The 19,522-nt window shown below is 43.1% G+C and overlaps 1 protein-coding gene across 1 annotated transcript in view; it reads left to right on the forward strand.

The window, feature by feature from the left end:
- The first annotated feature begins 249 nt into the window (after window positions 1-249).
- The window catches only part of DGKK (diacylglycerol kinase kappa), a 145,034-nt gene continuing 125,761 nt past the window's right edge, over window positions 250-19,522 (forward strand). Inside the window, exon 1 of the mRNA XM_043974250.1 lies at window positions 250-355. Coding sequence (XP_043830185.1) covers window positions 344-355 — 12 coding nt within the window. The 5' untranslated portion in view covers window positions 250-343. The remainder of the gene's footprint in view (window positions 356-19,522) is intronic.

Below are 19,522 nucleotides of genomic sequence, written 5' to 3' on the forward strand. Positions count from 1 at the left end.
AACTGCGAGAGAGCCGGCCAGCCAGCCAGGGGAAAGGCTGCCTAACCCGGGTGCTTTGCTCTTGTCTTTTAGAAGGGTTGCATGAAGCTAGTGGGAGGGAGAAGAGCGGCTAAAGTCTCGGGAGCTCGTGGCCTGTGGCGCCCCTAAGTGAGACCTTGGGACCATGGCTGAGCTGCTGCCACCAGGGGACTTGGTGGCCGGGAAGCTCAGGGAGTCTGGCTCCTCTCTGGACTTGGACAGGCTGGCTCCAGCTGAGGGGCCGGGAGAGGAATCCTCTGGCAGCGAGGGAGAGCAAGAAGGAAGCTCCCACAAGCTCATCAGCAAAGTGTCCACATCAGGCCAGATGAGGAGCAAGGTAAGGGCACAGTCATTAGCATCCTCTACATGGCCCAGGCTTCTATGCAGGTGGCCAGGGCTCTTGGGCCTTGGGCTGGCTCCGGGCCCAGAGTTCAAATGCTGCTTTTGCTCAAACTAGGGCCAGGCTCTTGTTTGATTTCCCATCCTTAGGATGGGATTAGTGATGTGGTCCAACCTCACAACCAGCCTCACAAGAGGGCCATGGAGACGAATGACTTAGGGGCACTAAGATGCTTTAAAAACAGCAGAACACCTCCATAAAGGCTCCCATTTCTGAGACCGGCCATGTCCACCAGACTGCAGGGCCAACCCCTCTGCCACCTTGCATTTGGGCAGGTAGCTTCACCGGGAGGGCAGGGTTCAGAAACACTGCCTCTTAGAGGTCATTCTTGGGCACAGCACCTCTCCCTGGGGGTGGGGAGCTGGCCATTATTCACAGAACACAGCCATCCTGCCTGTTCCAGCCATGAAATGAGCAAAAGGGCTTAGGTGGTGCTGGGTATTGGCCCCCTTTGCTGGTTGAAGTTGTCCTGCCTAAGGTGGAGCTGGATCCCCTAGGGGTGGCCAGCTTAGCTCCTCACCCTGGTTATTGTACCATTGTGGTTAGGCTGAGGGTAGATGTAGCCCGTGTGTGTGTGTGTGTGTGTGTGTGTGTGTGTGTGTGTGTGTGTGTGTGTGTGTGTGAGAGAGAGAGACAGACAGACAGACAGACAGACACACACACACACACAACAGAGATGATGAGGGCACATTTTATTCAATTTTTTCTGATGGTTTAGTCTGTGAATGAGATCTGTCCATGCCCCTCCTTTCTAAAATTTTCAATTTCCAGGCAATGGACCAGGGTCCCCTACCTTGTGGCAGAAAGTGTGAGTACAAATGTGTGAATTGGTTTTTTAGCAATGATGTGACCCTCTAGGGGTTGATATTAAGTGAGCCACATTTGTCTGTCTCTGCTCAGCTTCTGTTGAGAGTATGCTGTGGAGTATCTTTGTGCCCTGAGATTTGACCAGCTAGGAAATCATTATAATTGTAGGATTCAGGAAAATTAGTTGAAGAAAAATATCAGTGGCTTCTGTTTTTTTCTTATGGGGTCTCTTTGCACTTCCTCACTAAGAACAAATGAATGTCCCTTATTGCTTCCTCACCTCCCCCAACCTCAGCCAAGTCTCCCTCCCCTGCATTTATGTATGGACACATGCTGTTGCTAACACCTGGCTTGTCTGTTTCATATGTGTCTGTCTTGTTTCCCCCGTTTGATTGCAAGTTCCCTAGGGATAAGGACTTTGCCATATATGTCTATAGTGCCCACAACAGTGCTTGCTCTCGAGTATGTGAGCACACACGGACACAGACTCACACACACACACACACACACACACACACACACACACACACACGCACAATTGTTGAAGCCTGCAGTGTACAAACCATCCCCAGAAATGGAGAGAGCTACTGAGCTGCTGGGTCTGAAGGAAGCCAGACAAGCCCCCCTAGTTTGAAGGCCATTGGAGATGCAGAGTGAGAAGTAAATGCTCCTTTAAGTGGCCCAGAATATATGGGTCCAGGGGGAAGTACAGTAAATCTTTCCATTCTCAGAGTGGGTGTTAGAACCATAATTAAGAAGTAAATTGGAAACTATTAAAAAAAATGGTCGGCAAGCATCCTTTTCCCATTCATTCCCGACAGCAGGCCGGCAATGATGCTTTTTTTGTTTAGAGGGTAATAAATTCTTTTTCTAAGTGAACACAGCATCCGCAGTGCTATTAACAAGCACCAGGGCTGTTGATTCTAATACTTAACCTGTTGAAGATCAGGAAGAAATTCTGTCTCCTCCTCCTCTCCCTCCCCTGACCCCCTCTTGCTCCTGCCTCCTCCCCCCACTCCCCTCCCTGTTCTTCCTTCCCCTCTCCCTCCCTCCCTCCCTGGCAAGGTTCTAGTGCCTTCTAATTATTCTAGTAGGTTGGTAGAGCTGTGGGGCTCTGGGGCTAGGCCCTTACAGAAAGGAGAGGGAGGATTTGGCTCGCTGGCTTTTTGCTCTTATGTCTTTATTAAATATAATCTATGACCTGTGTCTTTGCAAATCGGTAGCCCCCTGAATGGAAAGCTAAGCTATGTCCCTCTCTTCCCCCAACCCCCCAGGGGTCAGCAAGCAAATGACAGCTAATCAAATCCCCCAACTCTGCCTCTGCTCAGTCTGGCCATCTGTGCCTCACGAGACTCCCATTTGTCCACAAACAATCTCTTGGCTGACATTTCATCAACACTGATTCCCCCCAACCAGGGATTGCTGCTGAAAGGAGAGAGGATAAGGCAGAAGCTCCCCAGGTCTGGGAGCTAGGTTTGAATCCAGGTCCTCGGGGCCCCTTTCTGAGCCTTCGGTTCTTCATTTGTAAATGTGAATGACAATCCTTGGCTGGCTGGCCTGCCAACCTCCCTGGGCTGTTGTGGGGAATAGACCCATATATATGTGAGCTAATATTATTATTGATTCGTGCAGTTGAGTGGCGCTGGGGGTGTCAGATACCCATTAATTTTAACAAATTTCTTTGGATTTCTTTTATTCCCTCTCCTTTCTCAGATGAATAAAAGCAGATAAAATTAGAAATTGAGAGCCCTTATTTAGAGGCAGCTCACAATTAGCCATAGGGGGCTTATTGGTGGCAAATGTTTAATCCCAGACTGGTTCCCCCCTCCCCTCCAACCTCCCAGCTCCCCCCACCCCAGTTGTGCTCAGTCAGGGAAGGCAAACTCATTAGTCTAAGCAAAATGGAATTAGGGAGGCAAATCTTCCAGGGGGAAACAACAACAACAAAAAACCCACCAACCATAGAGTGCTTTCCATGGCCCAAGAGAAATGATTTGGGGATTATCTGCACCACTGCTTTCCTCTATTACCACAGATAATTGAGAGTTGGGGATAAGCTTGCAAGCAGTGACTCTCTTTCCCACTGAAACCCAGGGCCTCAGCACAGACAAATGTGTAGTTAATTCAATAACAGGGTGCCTATATTGTCAAGGTATTGTTAGTGTCATTAATAAGGAAGACTGGGCTTGGATTTGGGGGGAGGGGTGGTGGGTGAGAGAAATGTTAGATTGGTCTATTTCCATTCTCCTTTCTGGTAGAATCCTGGGAGAGCCAGAGGGCATGTGTGTGCGTGAGAATGTGTGTACACGACAGTGTACGTGTGTGTGAGAGAATATGTTTGTATCCTGTACATGTGTGTGTCCTACGTGTGTGAGAATGTGTGTATGTCATGTACATGTGTGTATGAGAGAATGTGTTTGTGTGTGTCATGTACGTGTGTGTGTACCCATGCATGCTTATGGAGGGGGGAAGCTCATTTAAGCCCTGATCAGTGAATGGACAGATGAACAAATTGAGAACCCAGGCCTTCTGGGCTTGTTTGCCTCACCTTGGGATTCATCTAAGCAGGAGCTCGCTCTAGCTCTCGCTCTCTCTCTCATGTGCATTTAAAATGGGATTGGATTTATCAAAAGCTGATTGATAGACCAGGGCTCTTGTCTGTGTATAGCAGTGGCGTGCATCCGGAAATGCACATGCACACACTGACAGCACACACATGCATCCCCATACTACACACACATAGGTCCACATGTGCAATGCTGTGCAATGCTCCCCCCCCCCCAACACGCACACACAGGTCTAGAGTGCAGCCTTTCCCAGGGATGAGAGCCACAATGCAGATGTGCCGCACGCCAAGTGGGGGCGTGTACGTTTGGCCGCCACAGGAGGCTCCCCAACACACACGCCCACTGCTTCTAGCTCTCCCTTTCTGACCCTTGGGGAGTCTTCCTGGGCTCTCAGCTCCCGGTTTTTCTTGTCATTGTCTCAGTCTGAATTTTGCGCACTGCGTTCATACAAGAAACAAAGCAGACTTGACCGAAATCCCCCTCCCCCCTCCCCCCCCCAATTTCCCAAAGGGAGACTCCCTTAGGTCATGTCTCAGCCTAAACTGGGGACTAGCTGGTGGCCTTGTCCCTTTAACACCAAGTTACTGTTTCAGGCACCATCTGGGTGAGCCCTCCCTGGGGGAAATGAGTGTGTGTGAGGAAATTAACAGCAATTAAGGAGCCAGAATATTCAATTCATCCAGTTTTCATTAACCGAGTGTGGTAGGAAATAGGGAGAGTTAATAAAGTGTCTCCCATCAGATTCCGGCTGGGGTTGGGACTGGGGCTGGGGCTGGGGCTGGGGCTGGGGTTGGGGTTGCTGAGCCAAGTGAGCAGCAATCTTGACCAAGATCTTAATCCCAGGCTTTAGCTGTGAAGGGCTGCCCGAGAGAGAGCTCTCCCCATTTGAACAGCACGATTTTCATATTCCAAAGGCAGCAGCCACTTAAGCCTCTTTTGCTCCCTGGGAGAAGTGTTTTTTTTCCCCAGCCAGACCCAGACAGGCAGCTTCCCTCAGGGCGGGGACCTTGCTTTTCTCCCAGCCGTCTTTTCCTCTATCACAGAGCCCAGGGCTGCACTTGCAGGAAATCTTGATGGATTATTCCTTATTACCCTCCTTCTATACGGGGAAACTGAGGCAGAGCATTCCAGGAGTCGCTGGATTTTAGGGCAAATGTGTTGACAGTCAAGAGCCTGGCTTACCTTCCCCACCCCCCTCTGTTCCCTGTCTAGCTAATATGAAGGTGGGAGCACTCTCATTTCCTGATGTGGGTGAGGGCTGGCAGTCTTATCTCCCTAGCAGTAATACCTGCTGCCACACAGGGAGTGACTCTGATGCTGCTGATTTGGGCTTGGGTGGGTTTTCATCCAGCCATTTTAAAGCAGCAATGTCTTGTCCAAGTAAGAAGGTTGGATTATTGATCTTTTATGAATGGAGAAACTGAGGCACAGCCCTGAGAAATTCATTTCTTGAAACGTTGACAAAGCACATGCTCTGAACTTGGCACAACCTAGGCTTCTAGTGTTGGAGCTGGAGATCTCAGGGGCCAAGTGACGGAGGACGACTAGGAGGCCCAGAGAGGAGAAGGGTCAGCAGGGGGCTCAGCAAACTCACCCATGCAGCCCACACACCTCTGAGGGCCCTGACTTTCACTGTGGGCTGGAGGGGGGACCAGAGTGCAAAGAAAGCAGTTAATGAATATAGACAAAGGAAGCGCCTCGCTTCACTTGGGTGTGGAGGGGGCCTGCCATTTCTAGCAGAGGAATTCACATTCATCATCTCACTTAAAGAAGGTGCTTTTATGATCTCTATTTTCTGAATGAGGAAACCAATGACTTGCCCAAGGTCACAATCTAGTCTGTGTGTCTGACACCAAGTCCATCTTTCGTCCCCATGGTGTGCCCTCTGACTGAGGCTGGGCTATGATAGTGCTCAGAACCTCATCATGTGTCTGCAACCCTCAAAGCTACGGAGAGAAGGTGTCTGCCAGAGTGTGGCCTGCCCAATCTACGGTCGTCTGGGCAAGGCTCACCGGGTGGAACAACACTGGCTGGTGGCTATACTGGGCTAAACATCACAAATTGTCAGAGCTGGAAGAGATCTCAAAGGGCAACTATTCTACTCTTCTGGAGATGAAGTGACTTGACCAGGGCCACTCCCACAGCTCCTTGGTAGAAGGGCTCCCGCCTCTACCTCCTACTTGGAGCTTTGTTCTGTGCTGCATCCCTTTCTGAAAAGAGAGGAGCCCCAACTGGCTGAAGTCTTTCTCGCTGGAAACATATGGTCCAGTTGGAGAGGCATGTTTGTTTCAAAGGTGGGGGGGTGGGCAATGAGCCTTCCTCTGCTCTATCCCTCCACATGTTCCATGTGTGTTCTTGCTCCTTATTGTCTATCTGGGGACTCCTTGTGGGCCCTAGAGCAGCACAGTAATCTGGGGGTCTCCTGAGAGCCCTAGGACTTTGGGACTCAGGTGAAAGAAGGCTTCTAGCTAAGCAATATTGAAAGCCTGTTGAGACCTTCCAAATTTCTGGACAGAGAGGATGTGAGTTTGAATTCCACTTCTGTGCCATGCTACTTGTGCCAGCTCCCTGGGCCCTCATCTATAAAATGGGACCATTGGACTCCATGTTCCCTGAGCTCAAAGTCTAGGAGGTTAAGATTATTATTCAGATTAATAATAATTGCTAACACTAAATGACACTTTATGGTTTATAGAGGACTTTATCATCTCACCAGAGCCTCCTGATAGCCCTCTGAACTAGGTACTGTTATTATTACCATTTTATAGAGGGAGAAACTGAGGCCCAGGTAAAATGACTTATTCAAGGTCACATAGAATTAAGGGTAGGGCCTTAATTAGGTCCCCAATCTAAAGATCACACATCACTGCATAGTGAGGGTATAGGGTGCTTGACCTGGATTCAGGAAGACCTGGTTCAGATCCTGCCTGTGAGCCAGACTCACTGGGGGCTCAGAGCAAGTTAGTTGGCCTCTCAGCCCCACTTTCTCCACAGTTTGGGGCCCAAGTGTGATAATGAATGGAAAGACCAACCAATGTGGAAACGCCCTCTGATGTGTACTTTGGCAGCTGCTCTTTAATTTGCAGTCTTCACTTGCCTGAAGACCCAAAGATGTGTTCTGGATTGCACTTGGGTCTCTCCAATGCCAAGCCCAGCCTGTGAGCCCCTAGGTTATGCTATCCACATCCATTGAGAATACATCTTTACTTGGGGCTGTCTGTCTGTGCATGTGTATGTAGGATGTGCAGAATTTTACCCAAGTATCCCTGCCATTGAGTGATTTTTGCCAGTTCATGGGCGAGGCCAGCCCTGGTACCCCTGTAGTCCTCTCTACCCCCACCCTGCCTTTGGCTTGAAACTAGAGCAGGTCACACCATTACCCAGCTGATCCAGGAAGGGGACCAGTGCCCAGGTGAGGGGTGCTCCGAAGGGCCACTCAAGAAGTAGCCACATGGCTACTACCAGAGATGGTAGTCTCAGGCAGGGAAGGTGCAGACAGCTGTGGGCAAGTATGCATCCTGATAGCTAGGCCAGTAGAACGTTGAAACACCCAGGAAGTCCCACATGCCTTCTGCATGGGCAAAGGAGACCAGTGGTGAATAGCCAAGCAAGGTGAGCCACCGGCCTGGTTGGGGAGTACCTGGGAAAGAGTCCCCTGCCTTAGGCTTTGTTCTCATGCCCTCACTCAGCTCTGTGACAGTGGGTGTGGGTGTTGGACCTAAGTGACAGCTGGAGGGCCAAGAAGCACACAGTCTGGGTCTTGACCTTCTTGGCCTCACTTTGGTATTACTTGAGCCAATGTTCCTCAAGTTCCTCAAGTGTTTTTGGACCTGGAAAAAACTTCCTAGTTTTTCTCTGATTGAGAATAGAAGGGCCCATTCATTCCCTGCTGTAACCACTAGGCTGCCTGTCTGTGAACAGAACAGGGACAAAGGTGCTCAAGGAGATGGATGGTGACAGATGGCCTATGCTTTTTCCACCGGTGGCCTAAAGGAATGGGTTTTGCCAGGGCAGTGGGAGCCCGGCCTGCACGGCAGGAGAATTGAGTTCTGTTTCTCTGTAAACTCCAATTCACTGCACAACTTAGGATTCTTTCTTTCTTTCTTTCTTTCTTTCTTTCTTTCTTTCTTTCTTTCTTTCTTTCTTTCTTTCTTTCTTTCTTTCTTTCTTTTTCATTCATTCATTCTTCCTTTCTTTTTCATTCATTCGTGTTCCTTCTTTTTCTTTCTTTTTCATTTATTCATTCTTTCTTTTTCTTTTTCATTCATTCATTCACTAACTCAATAAGTATTTCTTGAGCACCTTCTATGTGCCAGAAGTTGGTGAGACAAAGACAAAGTCCTATTGGAGGGTTACACTGTGTGTGTATGTATGTATGTATATTCATGTGTGTATCTATACACATATGTATATTGAGTCTTTTTTTTAACATATAGAGTAAACACAAAGTGATGTATACCCCAGTCTTCCTACTTGTAAAATCAAACTTATGGAACCTCCCATTCAGTTTGCTCATCAGGAAGCAGCATGAGTGTTGGGAGGCACTCCCTGGCCAGGGAGCCCTCCTTGGTGACTGCCATTAGTAAGGTTTGTCCCTGGCAGGCGCTGCAAGGAGCCTCTCGCTCTCTTTGCGCTGCATTTGTTGTTCTGCACAGATGCTATATTTAATCCCATCTCGGCGCGACAAGCTCTCTGGAGACTTCATTAGTGTCATTTCATTGTTGGATTTGGCCCTGATGCCTGCAGTTGGCTTCCCTCTTGTAATCAGTTGCATCCTGTGCCCCTCTAGGCTGTGATTGTCTTCAGGGGGCCCGTTGACCCTCCAGAAGGGTGGACTCTTGGACTGGCCTTGCTGTTGGTTATGAACATCATTTTGGAACGGTGATCAAGAGGTCATCTGCAGGGTGATGACAGGGGATGCTCAAGTACCAAGGAAGGACTAGGGAACATGAGAATGCTCCCTTCATGGGCCCTAGGACTTGGTTATTACTATCCTAGGCTCAGATCTGGGAGAGATAATTGATTGGATTGTCTAGTCCAATCCCCTCATTTGACAGAATAGGAAATGGGCCCAGAGAGGACCGTTGCCTTGCCCAATGGTACACACGTAGATGTCAAACCCAGGTCCTGTGATGTCATTTGCTACTTGCATGCATTCTTGGTAGGAAGCATGTCCTCACACCAGGGCTCAATGCTTGAGATACTGCAAACACACCAGGACGTCATGGTCCCTGTCAGGACCCCAAGTCAGATAGCTGGAATATCCATGGCTAAGTGCCTCTGGCAAACTGGTTCTCAACTAGGGACCCCTGGGAATTGTCTTGAGACCTCTGGTAGTTCAATTTAACAGCTGTGTTTGACCTATATCTGTGTTTACTGAACCTTGACTTCATCTCACTTCACTAAGGGGTCTCGAGTTCCTTGCAGAGCCTCCAAAGAGAGTGCTATCAAAAGGTAGCAAGGGTCTTCCTATGAGGCTTGGAAAGCAGTAGCCTGAGCAGAGCTAAAGGATGCTCTTTGGCTATCTGGGAATCCAACTTCTTGTTGACTTATTTTTTTTAAATTCAGTTTCATTTTCTTTTCACTTTCAAATTCTCTCCCTCCCCTTCCCTGTCTCCCACCCAGTAAGAAAGCAAGCAAAACAGAACCCATTTTAATTTTTGTTTTGTTTTTTTGGGGTTTTTTTGCAGGGCAATGGGGGTTAAGTGACTTGCCCAGGGTCACACAGCTAGTAAGTGTCAAGTGTCTGAGTCCAGATTTGAACTCAGGTCCTCCTGAATCCAGGGCTGGTGCTTTATCTACTGCGCCACCTAGCTGCCCAGAACCCATTTTAAATATGTATAGGTCATGAAAAACAAATTCCCTCATTAGCTACATGCAAAAAGGCAAAAAGAGAATACATCTCAATCCGTATCTTGTGGTGGACAACATGTTTCATCAAGAGTGCTTTGAAATTGTGTTTCATCATTGTGTTGTGATCAACACAATGCTGATCATCTACAATTAGTTATAATTCTGCTGTTACTGTACAAATTGTTCTCCTGGTTCTGCTCATTTCACTCTGCCTCAGTTCATCCAAGTCTTCCCAGATTTCTTTGACACCAGCCCCTTCATCATTTGTTACAGTACAATAGTATTCTATCACACACATATATCATAACTTGTTCAGCCATTCCCCAATTAGTGGCTATTCCCTCAGTTTCTAATTCTTTATTATTGTATAAAAGAGCTTCTATAAATATTTTAAGGTATTATATCTTTATTTTATCAATAAAGGGAATTAGAATCATAGGGATTAATTGATTTATATATGGTCACAAGTCTTTTGAATACTAGAAACAGGATTTGAACCCATTTATACTCTGACACCAAATCCAGCTTCTTATTCACTATCCCACGCTGCCTTTCAGAATCTTCCTACTTTGCCTGGCACATAGTAGGTACGTAATAAATGTTTATTCCATAACTAATTGGGACCACCTATTACTCACTTATTTTCACATGGTCCAATAAAATTTATGAGAAGCCAAGTCAATTTTTGTTATTTAAAGCTAAGTGTGTTACACGTACACCATTTTCCTGACTTCCCATTTTTTTCTCACAAAAGTATTTTATTATTTTCCAGTTACATGTAAAGATAGTTTTCAACATTTGTTTTTATAAGATTTCTAGTTCAAAATTTTTCTCCCTTGGGGCAGCTGGGTGGCGCAGTGGATAAAGCACCAGCCTTGGATTCAGGAGGACCTGAGTTCAAATCCAACCTCAGAGAATTGACACTTGCTAGCTGTGTGACCCTGGGCAAGTCACTTAACCTCCATTGCCCCACAAAAAAAAATTCTCCCTCCCTCCCTTCCCTCCTCCATCATGAGACAGCAAACAATCTGATATGTACTATTGCATTAAACATATTTCTGCATTAGTCATGTTGTGAAAGAAGAATCAGAACAAAATGAAAAAACCTCGAAAAAGAAAAACAAACAAACAAAAAAGTAGAAACAGTATGGTCCAATCTGCATCCAGATTCTTTTTTCTGGAAGTGGAGAGCATCTTCCATCATGAGTCCTTTGGAATTATCTTGGACCATTATATTGCTGAGAAGAGTTAAGTCTATCACAGTTGATCATCACACAGTATAGAAATATTTTTGTATATCTGGGTTCTTTTCCTCTGGCTTTGATCCCTTTGGGGTCTAGGCCTAGTAATGGTGTTGCTGGGTCAAAGGTTATGTACAATTTAATAGCTCTTTGGACATAGTTGAAAATTACTTTCCAGAATGGGTGGACTGGTTCACACCTAACATGCTTTTGTTTCATTTCTAGTTTTTTGAACAGTATTTGTTGAATAGTGAGTTCTTGCCCCAGTAGCTGAAATCTTTGGGTTTATTTAACACTAGGTTACTGTGTACTCATTTGCTTCTGTATATATTGTGTACTTAATCTGTTCCACTGACTAACCACTCTAACCTAGTACCAAATCCTTTTGATAATTATAGTTTGAGATCTGGTACTGCTAGTTCCCCTTCCTTCTCATTTTTTCATCAATTCTCCTGATGTTCTTGACTTTATGTTCCTGTAGATGAATATTGTTATGATTTTTTCCTTGTATAAAATAAGTCTTTGGCATTTTGATTGGTATAACACTGAAAAGTAAATTAATTTATGTGATATTATAATTTTGTTATATTGATTTGATCTACCCATGAACAATTAATATTTCCACAATTGTTTAGATCTGTATTTGTGAAGAATGTTTGGTCATTGTGTTCATATAGTCCCTATGTATGTCTTGGCAAGTAGACTCCCAAGTATTTTATAATGTCTGTAGTTATTTTAAATGGAATTTCTCTTTTTTAGTTTTTTTGTTTTGTTTTGTTGGGGTTTGTTGGCAATATGCAGAGATGCTGAGATTTGTGTGAGTTTATTTTATATCCTGCAATTTTATTTAAGTTGTTAATTGTTTCAATTAGATTTTTAGTTGATTCTCTAGGATTCTCTAAGTATACCATCATATCATCTGCAAAAAGTGAGTTTAATTTCCTCATTGTCTATACCTATTTAAGTTTTTTTTTTTTGCTCTTTATTTATTTTATTTTCCAGTTACATGTAAGGGTACTTTTCAACATTCATTTTCATAAGATTTAGAGTTCCAAATTTTTCTCCTTCCCTCCCTCCCTTTCCTCCCCCCTCCACAAGATTGTAACCAGGTTACATATGTACAATCCACAAGTGTTCTTTTTATCAGTTCTTTCTATAGGGGTGCATAGTAAGCTTCCTCATTAGTTCCTTGGGATTGTCTTGGATCATTGCATTGCTGAGAGTAGTTAAGTCATTCACAATTGCTCATTGAACAATACTGCTGTCACTATGCACAATGTCCTCCCAGCTCTGCTCACTTCACTATACATTGATGTTCATGAGTCTTTCCAGGTTTTTCGGGGATCATACTGTTTGTCATTTCCTGTAGCACAAGACCATTCCACTACAATCATATAGCACAGCTTTTTCCATCATTCCTCAATTGATGGACATTTCCTTGATTCTCAATTCTTAGCCTCCACCAAGAGTTGCTATAAATATTTCTTGTACAATTTTTCCCCCTTTTCTCTTTTTCATGATTACTATTGTAAACTGTTTCCCTTCCATCCTATTCCCTTCCCCATGATATTTATTCTGTTATCCATCTTCTTTTATCCTATCACTCCTCAAAAGGGATTTGCTTCTGTCTGTCCCCTCCCCCACTCTGCCCTTCCTTCTTTTGACCCTCTCTCTTTATCCCCTTCCCCTCCTATTTTCCTATTAGAGATATTCCTCCACCCAATTGAGTGTGTACATTATTCCCTCATTGAGCCAATTCTAATGAGATTGAGATCTTTGAGCCAATTCTGATGACCGTTAGGGTCATTTACTGCCCAGATTAAATAAATCACTCCACCCTGTTGGGTGTGTCTGTTAGTCCCTCCTTGAGGTAGCTCTGATGAGTTTAAGGTCTTTGAGCCTTTTCTGATGAGTCTAAAATTCATTGACTGCCCTGCTCCTCTTCCATCTCTTCCCCCACTCCATAAGCCTTTTCCTGTTTCTTTCATGTAGGATTTCACTTCTGCCCTTTCCCCTCCCCCAGTGAATTCCCTTCACCCCTCAATTTAACCCTAAAGATGTCATCACCTAGCTAAGTGACACAGTGGACAAAGCATCACCCCTGGACCCAGGGGAATCCCAGCCAAAACCCAGCCTCAGACACAAGACAGTTGCCTGCTGTACAACCCCAGCTATGTCTGCCAGCTCCAATTTTTTATGGTTTTCTAGGGTCTTGTATTTGAAAGTCAAATTTGCCATTCAGTTTAGGTCTTTTCATCACAAATATCTGAAAGTCTTCTTTTTCATTAAAGTCCCATTTTTTCCGCTGAAAGATTATGCTGAGTTTTGCTGGGCAGGTGATTCTTGGTTGTAATCCCATTTCCTTTGCCCTTTGGAATATCCTATTCCATGCCCTCCAGTCCTTTAATGTAGAAGCTGCTAGATCTTGTGCTATCCTGACTGGGGCTCCACAGTACTTGAATTCTTTCTTTTTGGTAGCTTGCAATATTTTCTCCTTGACCTGAGAGCTCTGGAATTTGGCTATAATATTCCTAGGAGTTTTCCTTTTGGGATCTCTTTCTGGAGGTGATCGGTGGATTCTTTCAATTTCTATTTTAGCTTCTTCTTCTAGAATTTCAGGGCAATTTTCCCTGAGAATATCTTGGAAGATGGTGTCTAAGCTCTTTCCTTGATCGTGGTTTTCAGGTAGACCAATAATTTTCAAATGATCTCTAACTGGACCTATTTTCCAGGTCAGCAGTTTTTCCCAGAAGATATTTCACATTGCCCTTTATTTTTTTATTCATTTGGATTTGCTTTATTGTGTCTTGGTTTCTCATAAAGTCACTGGCTTCCATTTGTTCAATCCTAATTCTTAGGCAATTATTTTCATCAGAGAGCTTTTGTACCTCCTTTTCCATTTGGCCAATTTGACTTTTCAAGCTGTTGGCTTTTTTCTCATGTCTTTCTTGCATCACCCTAATTTCTCTTTCAATTTTTTCCTCTACCTCTCTAACTATCTTCAAAGTCCTTTTTGAGCACCTCTATGGCCTGAGAACAATTCATATTTTTCTTGGAAGCTTTAGATATAGGGGCCCTGATGTTGACATCTTCCTCTGAGGGTGGCCCTTGGTCTTCCTTGTTACTGAAGAAACTTTCTATAGTCCTCACCTTTCTCTGTCGTCTCATCTTGCCTTTCTTTTACTTGACTTTTAGCTCCTTAAAGTGGGGCATTGTTTCTAGGCTGCAGTATCCCAAGCTTAAGAAGTCCCAGGTGGTATGATTTAAGGAGAATCAGGTTCTTCACTCACCTGGCCTGTTTCCTGGTCCTAGATGACCCTAGACCAACTTGCTAATCAACCAGCTTTGTGTGTTGTGGTTGTTAGCTCCGACAAGCCTGTGCCCCTTCCCTACCTGGGCCACTGCTACTCAAGCCTACCTCCTTGTTCTCAGCAGGGGTGAAAAACCCCAGTTCTGCCTCAGCACCAGCATAGACCCCTGTAGTCTCCCCCCTGGCCAGGGCTCAGCCCTCACACCAGACTGTGAGCTTAGTTCCAGACAACACTGGTGCTTCAGCTGATTCAGAGGCTCTGGGGGTCTCCTTCTCTGGTGAGGCCTTCCTGGGACTGGATCTGTGTCAGGGTGACTGTGGGGTTGGGCTCGACTCCTGTATCAGCACAGCAGCTCCCTCCTTCTGACCTTCCAAGCCGTTCTTGGTTAGAAGATGATTTCAGCACATTCTTCTGTGAGTTTTGCTGCTCCAAGCATTGTCCTATGGCATTATTTGGGTGTTTTTTGGAGCGATCGTGTCATGAGTTTGGGAGCTCACTCTTAAGTTTCGTTTTTTAATGGTCTTATTGCTAAAGCTAGTATTTCTAGTATAATATAATAATATTTCACTTCTGATCTTCTATCTTATCCCTAGTCCAGGTTATGTTTGCTCTTGGTTTTAGATAGCTACTACTTATTTTAAAGAAAGCTTCATTTATTCCTATGCTTTTTAGTGTTTTCAGCAGGAATAAGTGTTGTATTTTGTCAAAAGCTTCTGCATCTATTGAAATAATCATACAGTTTTTGTTGTTTTGTCATAATATTGTCAGTTATGCTGATAGTTTTCCTAATATTGAACCAGCCTTACATTCCTGGTATAAATCCAGCCTGGTAAAAGTATATGATCTTTGTGATATGTTGTTGTAATTTCCTTTCTAGTATTTTATTTAAAAATTTCTGCATCAATATTTATTAGGGTAATTGGTCTGTAGTTTTTTTCCCTGTTTTGACTCTCCCTGGTTTAGATATCAAGAACTACATTTGTATCATAGAAAGAATTTGGTAGGATTTCTTCTTTACTTATTTTTTCAAGTTTATGTAGTATTTAAATTCATTGTTTTTTAAATGTTTGGTAGAATTTGCCCATATATTTATCTGGTCCTGAGTTGTTATTGTTTTTCTTCCATTTGAGAGTTCATTTATTACTTGTTCAATTTCTTTTTCTGAGGATTATTTAAATATTTTATTTCCTGTTCCCTTAATCTGGATAATTTATATTTTTGTAAATATTTATCCATTTCATTTAGATTTTCAGTTTTATTGGCATATAGTTGGGGCAAAATGTAATTACTTTTATTTCATCTTGATTGGTTGTGAATTCACTGTTTTCATTTTTGATGCTGGTAATTTGATTTTTACTTCTTTTTTTAATATTAAATCAACCAGTGATTTATCTATTTTGTTGTTTTTTAAAACAGCTCTTACTTTTATTTATTAATTTAGTATTCTTACCTTCAATTTTGTTAATCTCTTCTTTGGTTTTCAGGATTTCTATTTCAGTGTTTAATTAGGGTTTTAAAATGTATTTTTCTGTTCAGTTTCATGCCTAATTAATTGATCTGCTCTTTTTCTCTTTTATTGATGTAAGCATTTAGACCTAAGTACTGGTTTGGCTGCATCCCACAAATTTGGTATGTTTTCTGATTGCTGTCATGATTTTTAATGAAATAATTGATTGTTTTTATGATCTGTTCATTAACCCACCTATTCTTCAGGATTTATTTAGTTTCCAATGAATTTTTAATCTATGCTTCAAAGACCCTTTCTTAAATGTAATTTTTGTTTTATGCTCAGAAAAAGATGCATTTAATATTTCTGCTTTTTTGCATTTCTTTTTGACATTTTTAAGCCTTGATACATCATCACTTTTTGTAAAGTTGTTATACATAGCTGAGAAATGGGAATCCTCCTTTATATTCCCATTCAGCATTCTCTAGAGGTTTATCATATCTAACTTTTCTAAAATTTTATTCATCTCCTGAACTTCTTTCTTGTTTATTTTGTGGTTACATTAATTTAGGTCTGAGAGGTGTAAGTCGAGGCCCCCCACTATTATATTTTTACTCTCTATTTCCTCTTGCAACTCATTTAACTTTTCCTTTAAGAATTTAGAAAAGCACTGGCCCTGGATTCAGGAGAACCTGAGTTCAAATCTGGCCTGAGACACTTGACACTTACTAGCTGTGTGACCCTGGAAAATCACTTAACCCTCATTGCCCTGGCAAAAAAATAAAAAAATAAAAATTAGAATCTATGCCATTTGGTGTATATATGTATATGCATATATATATATATATATATACATACACACATACTTAGTACTCATATTAATTCATTGTCTAGGATACCTTCTATTTTATTTTTTAATTTAATGTTTTAAAATAATAAACATTTTTATTTGTAGTTTTGAGTTCTAATTTTTATCTCTCCTTCCTTCCCTCCCTTCCCCCCTCTCTGAGGTGGCAAGCAGTCGGATATGGGTTATACATGTGCAATTATGTAAAACATTACCATATTAGTCATTTTGTACAAGAAAACTTGAATAACAGAAAAAAATTGAAAGAAAGTGGAAAATAGCATGCTTCAGTCTGTTCCATCAATATCAGTTCTTTCTTTGGAGGTGGATAGTCCTTTGGGATTGTCTTGGATCATTGTATTGTTGAGAATAGTTAAGTCATTCACAGTTCTTCACCAAACAGTATTGCTGTCTCTGTGCACAATGTTCTCTTGGTTCTGCTTACTTCACTATACATCAGTTCATACAAGTCTTTCTGAACTCATCCTGCTTGTCATTTCTTATAGCACAATAATATATTCCAGCACCATCATATACCACAGCTTGTTTAGCCATTCCCCATTGGATGGGCATTCCTTTGATTTCCAATTCTTTGCTACCACAAAAAAGAGCTGCTATAAATATTTTTGTACAAATAGGTCTTCTCTTTTGGGAGATGTCTTTGGATATGAACCTAGCAGTGGTACTTCTGGATCAAAGGGTGTGCACAGTTATTTGGCCTTTGGGCATAGTTCCAAATTGTTCTCCAGAATGGTTGGATCAGTTCACAACTCCACCAATGGTAGATTAGCATCCCAGCTTTCCCACATCCCCTCCAACATCCAATAGGATAACTTTTAGCAAAATAGAATAAAATAAATTCTTTCTTTTAATTAGGTCTGTTTTTGCTTTTGCTTTTGCTTTGTCTGAGCTCGTGAATACCACGTCTTCCTTTTTTTTTCAACTAAAACATAAATTCTGCTCTAACTCCATATTAACTCTATTTGTATCTTTCTGTTTCAAGTGTGTTCCTTAAACACAATGTATTGTTGAATTCTGATTCCTGACCCATTCTGCTGTCTTCTATATTATGGGTGAGTTCACCCAATTTCCACTTACAGTTATGATTGCTAACTGTATATTTCCCTCCATCTTATTTTCTTAACCTCTTTTTTTACCCTGTTCCCTTCTCAAGAGACTATTTTGCTTCTGACAACTGCTTTCCTTAATCTATCCTTGTTCTTATAACCTTTTTCCTTTCCCCTTACCCCTTTCCTTCCTTCCCTGTTGGATAAGATGAATTTCTGTCCCCGTTTGTGTGTATGTATATTCTTCTCTCCTTGAACTAGTTCAGATTACAGTGAGACTCAAATGTTGCCTGCTTCCCCCCCCACACCCGAGCCCCCAGCCCTGTGACACTCATACCAACCCTAACTTATAGGAGGTTCTGAGCACCTCAAAACTAGAATGAACCTCACTGGTCTTCTATTCCAATGTCATGGCTCTTCCCAACATCCTTAACGAAAGCATCCAATTTCGACATAAGGATCTCAAGTGATGGGAAACTCACTCCATTTCATTTTTGGACGGCTTTTCAACTCCTTGTTCTGTCCTCTAGGGTCTAGTGGAATAAAGCAATGTCTTCTCTAAGCATGACACCCCAAACTAAGCATAATACTCGAAAAGTGATCTGCTGAAGACTAAGGACAGTGGAACCATGACTTCAATCAATCAGTCAATCACATTGATTAAGTGCCTACTATGTGCCAGACACTGTGCTAAGTCTGAGGGATACAAAAAGAGGCAAAAGACAGTCCTTGCCCTCAAGGAGTTTCCAATCTAAGCTCTAGACAGGATCAATAGGAAATAACTAACGGAGGGAAGACACAAGAATGAAGAAGGATTGGGGAGAGCTTACTTGTAAGGAAGCTAAGGAAGACAGTAAGTAAAAGTGAGGCGGGAGAACGTTCCAGAAATGGAGGACAGCCAGAGAGAATGCCCATAGTTGAGAGACGGAGTGTCTTATTTCTGGATTGCCAGGAGGGCAGTGTCACTGCGTCAAAAAGTATTTGGGGAGTAAGATGTAAGGAGGGGGCACCTAGGTGGCGCAGTGGATAGAGCACTGGCCTTGGAGTCAGGAGTACCTGAGTTCAAATCCGGCCTCAGACACATAACACTTACTAGCTGTGTGACCCTGGGCAAGTCACTTAACCCCAATTGCCTCACTAAAAAAAAAATTTTAAAAAAAAGATGTAAGGAGACTGGAAAGGTAGTAGGGATAACTAGGTGATGAAGGGCATCATTTTGTATTTGGTCTTCGAAGTGATAAGGAGCCACTGGAGTCTATTGAGTAGGGGAGTGATATCATCAAACTTGTGCTTAGGCTATTGCAATAATCTAGGTGTGAGGTGATGAGGGTGATGCACCAGGTTGGAGGCAGTGTCAAAGGAGAGAAGAGGGGGTATTTGAGAGATGTTAGAGAGGTAAAATCAACAGGTCTTGGCAGGTGAAAGTTAATGAGGAGTCCAAGATGACTCCTAGGCTGGGAGCCTGAGGGAATGGGAGGATGGTGTTACCCTTTACAATAAAAAGAAAGGTAGGAGTGAGAGAAAGTAGGAGAAAGGTCATGGATCCTAATTTGGATATATTAAGTTTCAAATGTCTATTGGATATTAAATTCAAGGTGTCTGAAAGGCAGTTGGAGATGCAAGGTTAGAGGTCAGCAGAGAGTTTGGGTCAGAAAAGGTAGATTTGAGCATCATCAGCACAGGTCATTAAATCTGTGAAAGCTGAGGAAATCACCAAGCGAAGTAGTATAGAGGGAGAAAAGCAGAGGGCCCAGGGTTGGGTGGACTTCTATGAAAAATGTGTGGAGACCCATGGGCCAGTGTCAGGATGGATTGCGAGCCACAATTCCAGGTATGTTGAGACCGAAATTTCAACTCATTAGATCTAACCCATAGTTCTAGTCCATAGAGAGCTTTGGGGATCCCCATTCTGTCACCAAGCACACTACCTAATTTTCCCTTTTATATATGTTATAGCCATTAAT

This window comes from Dromiciops gliroides, chromosome X (genome assembly GCF_019393635.1).
Source record: "Dromiciops gliroides isolate mDroGli1 chromosome X, mDroGli1.pri, whole genome shotgun sequence".
Classification (NCBI taxonomy): domain Eukaryota; kingdom Metazoa; phylum Chordata; class Mammalia; order Microbiotheria; family Microbiotheriidae; genus Dromiciops; species Dromiciops gliroides.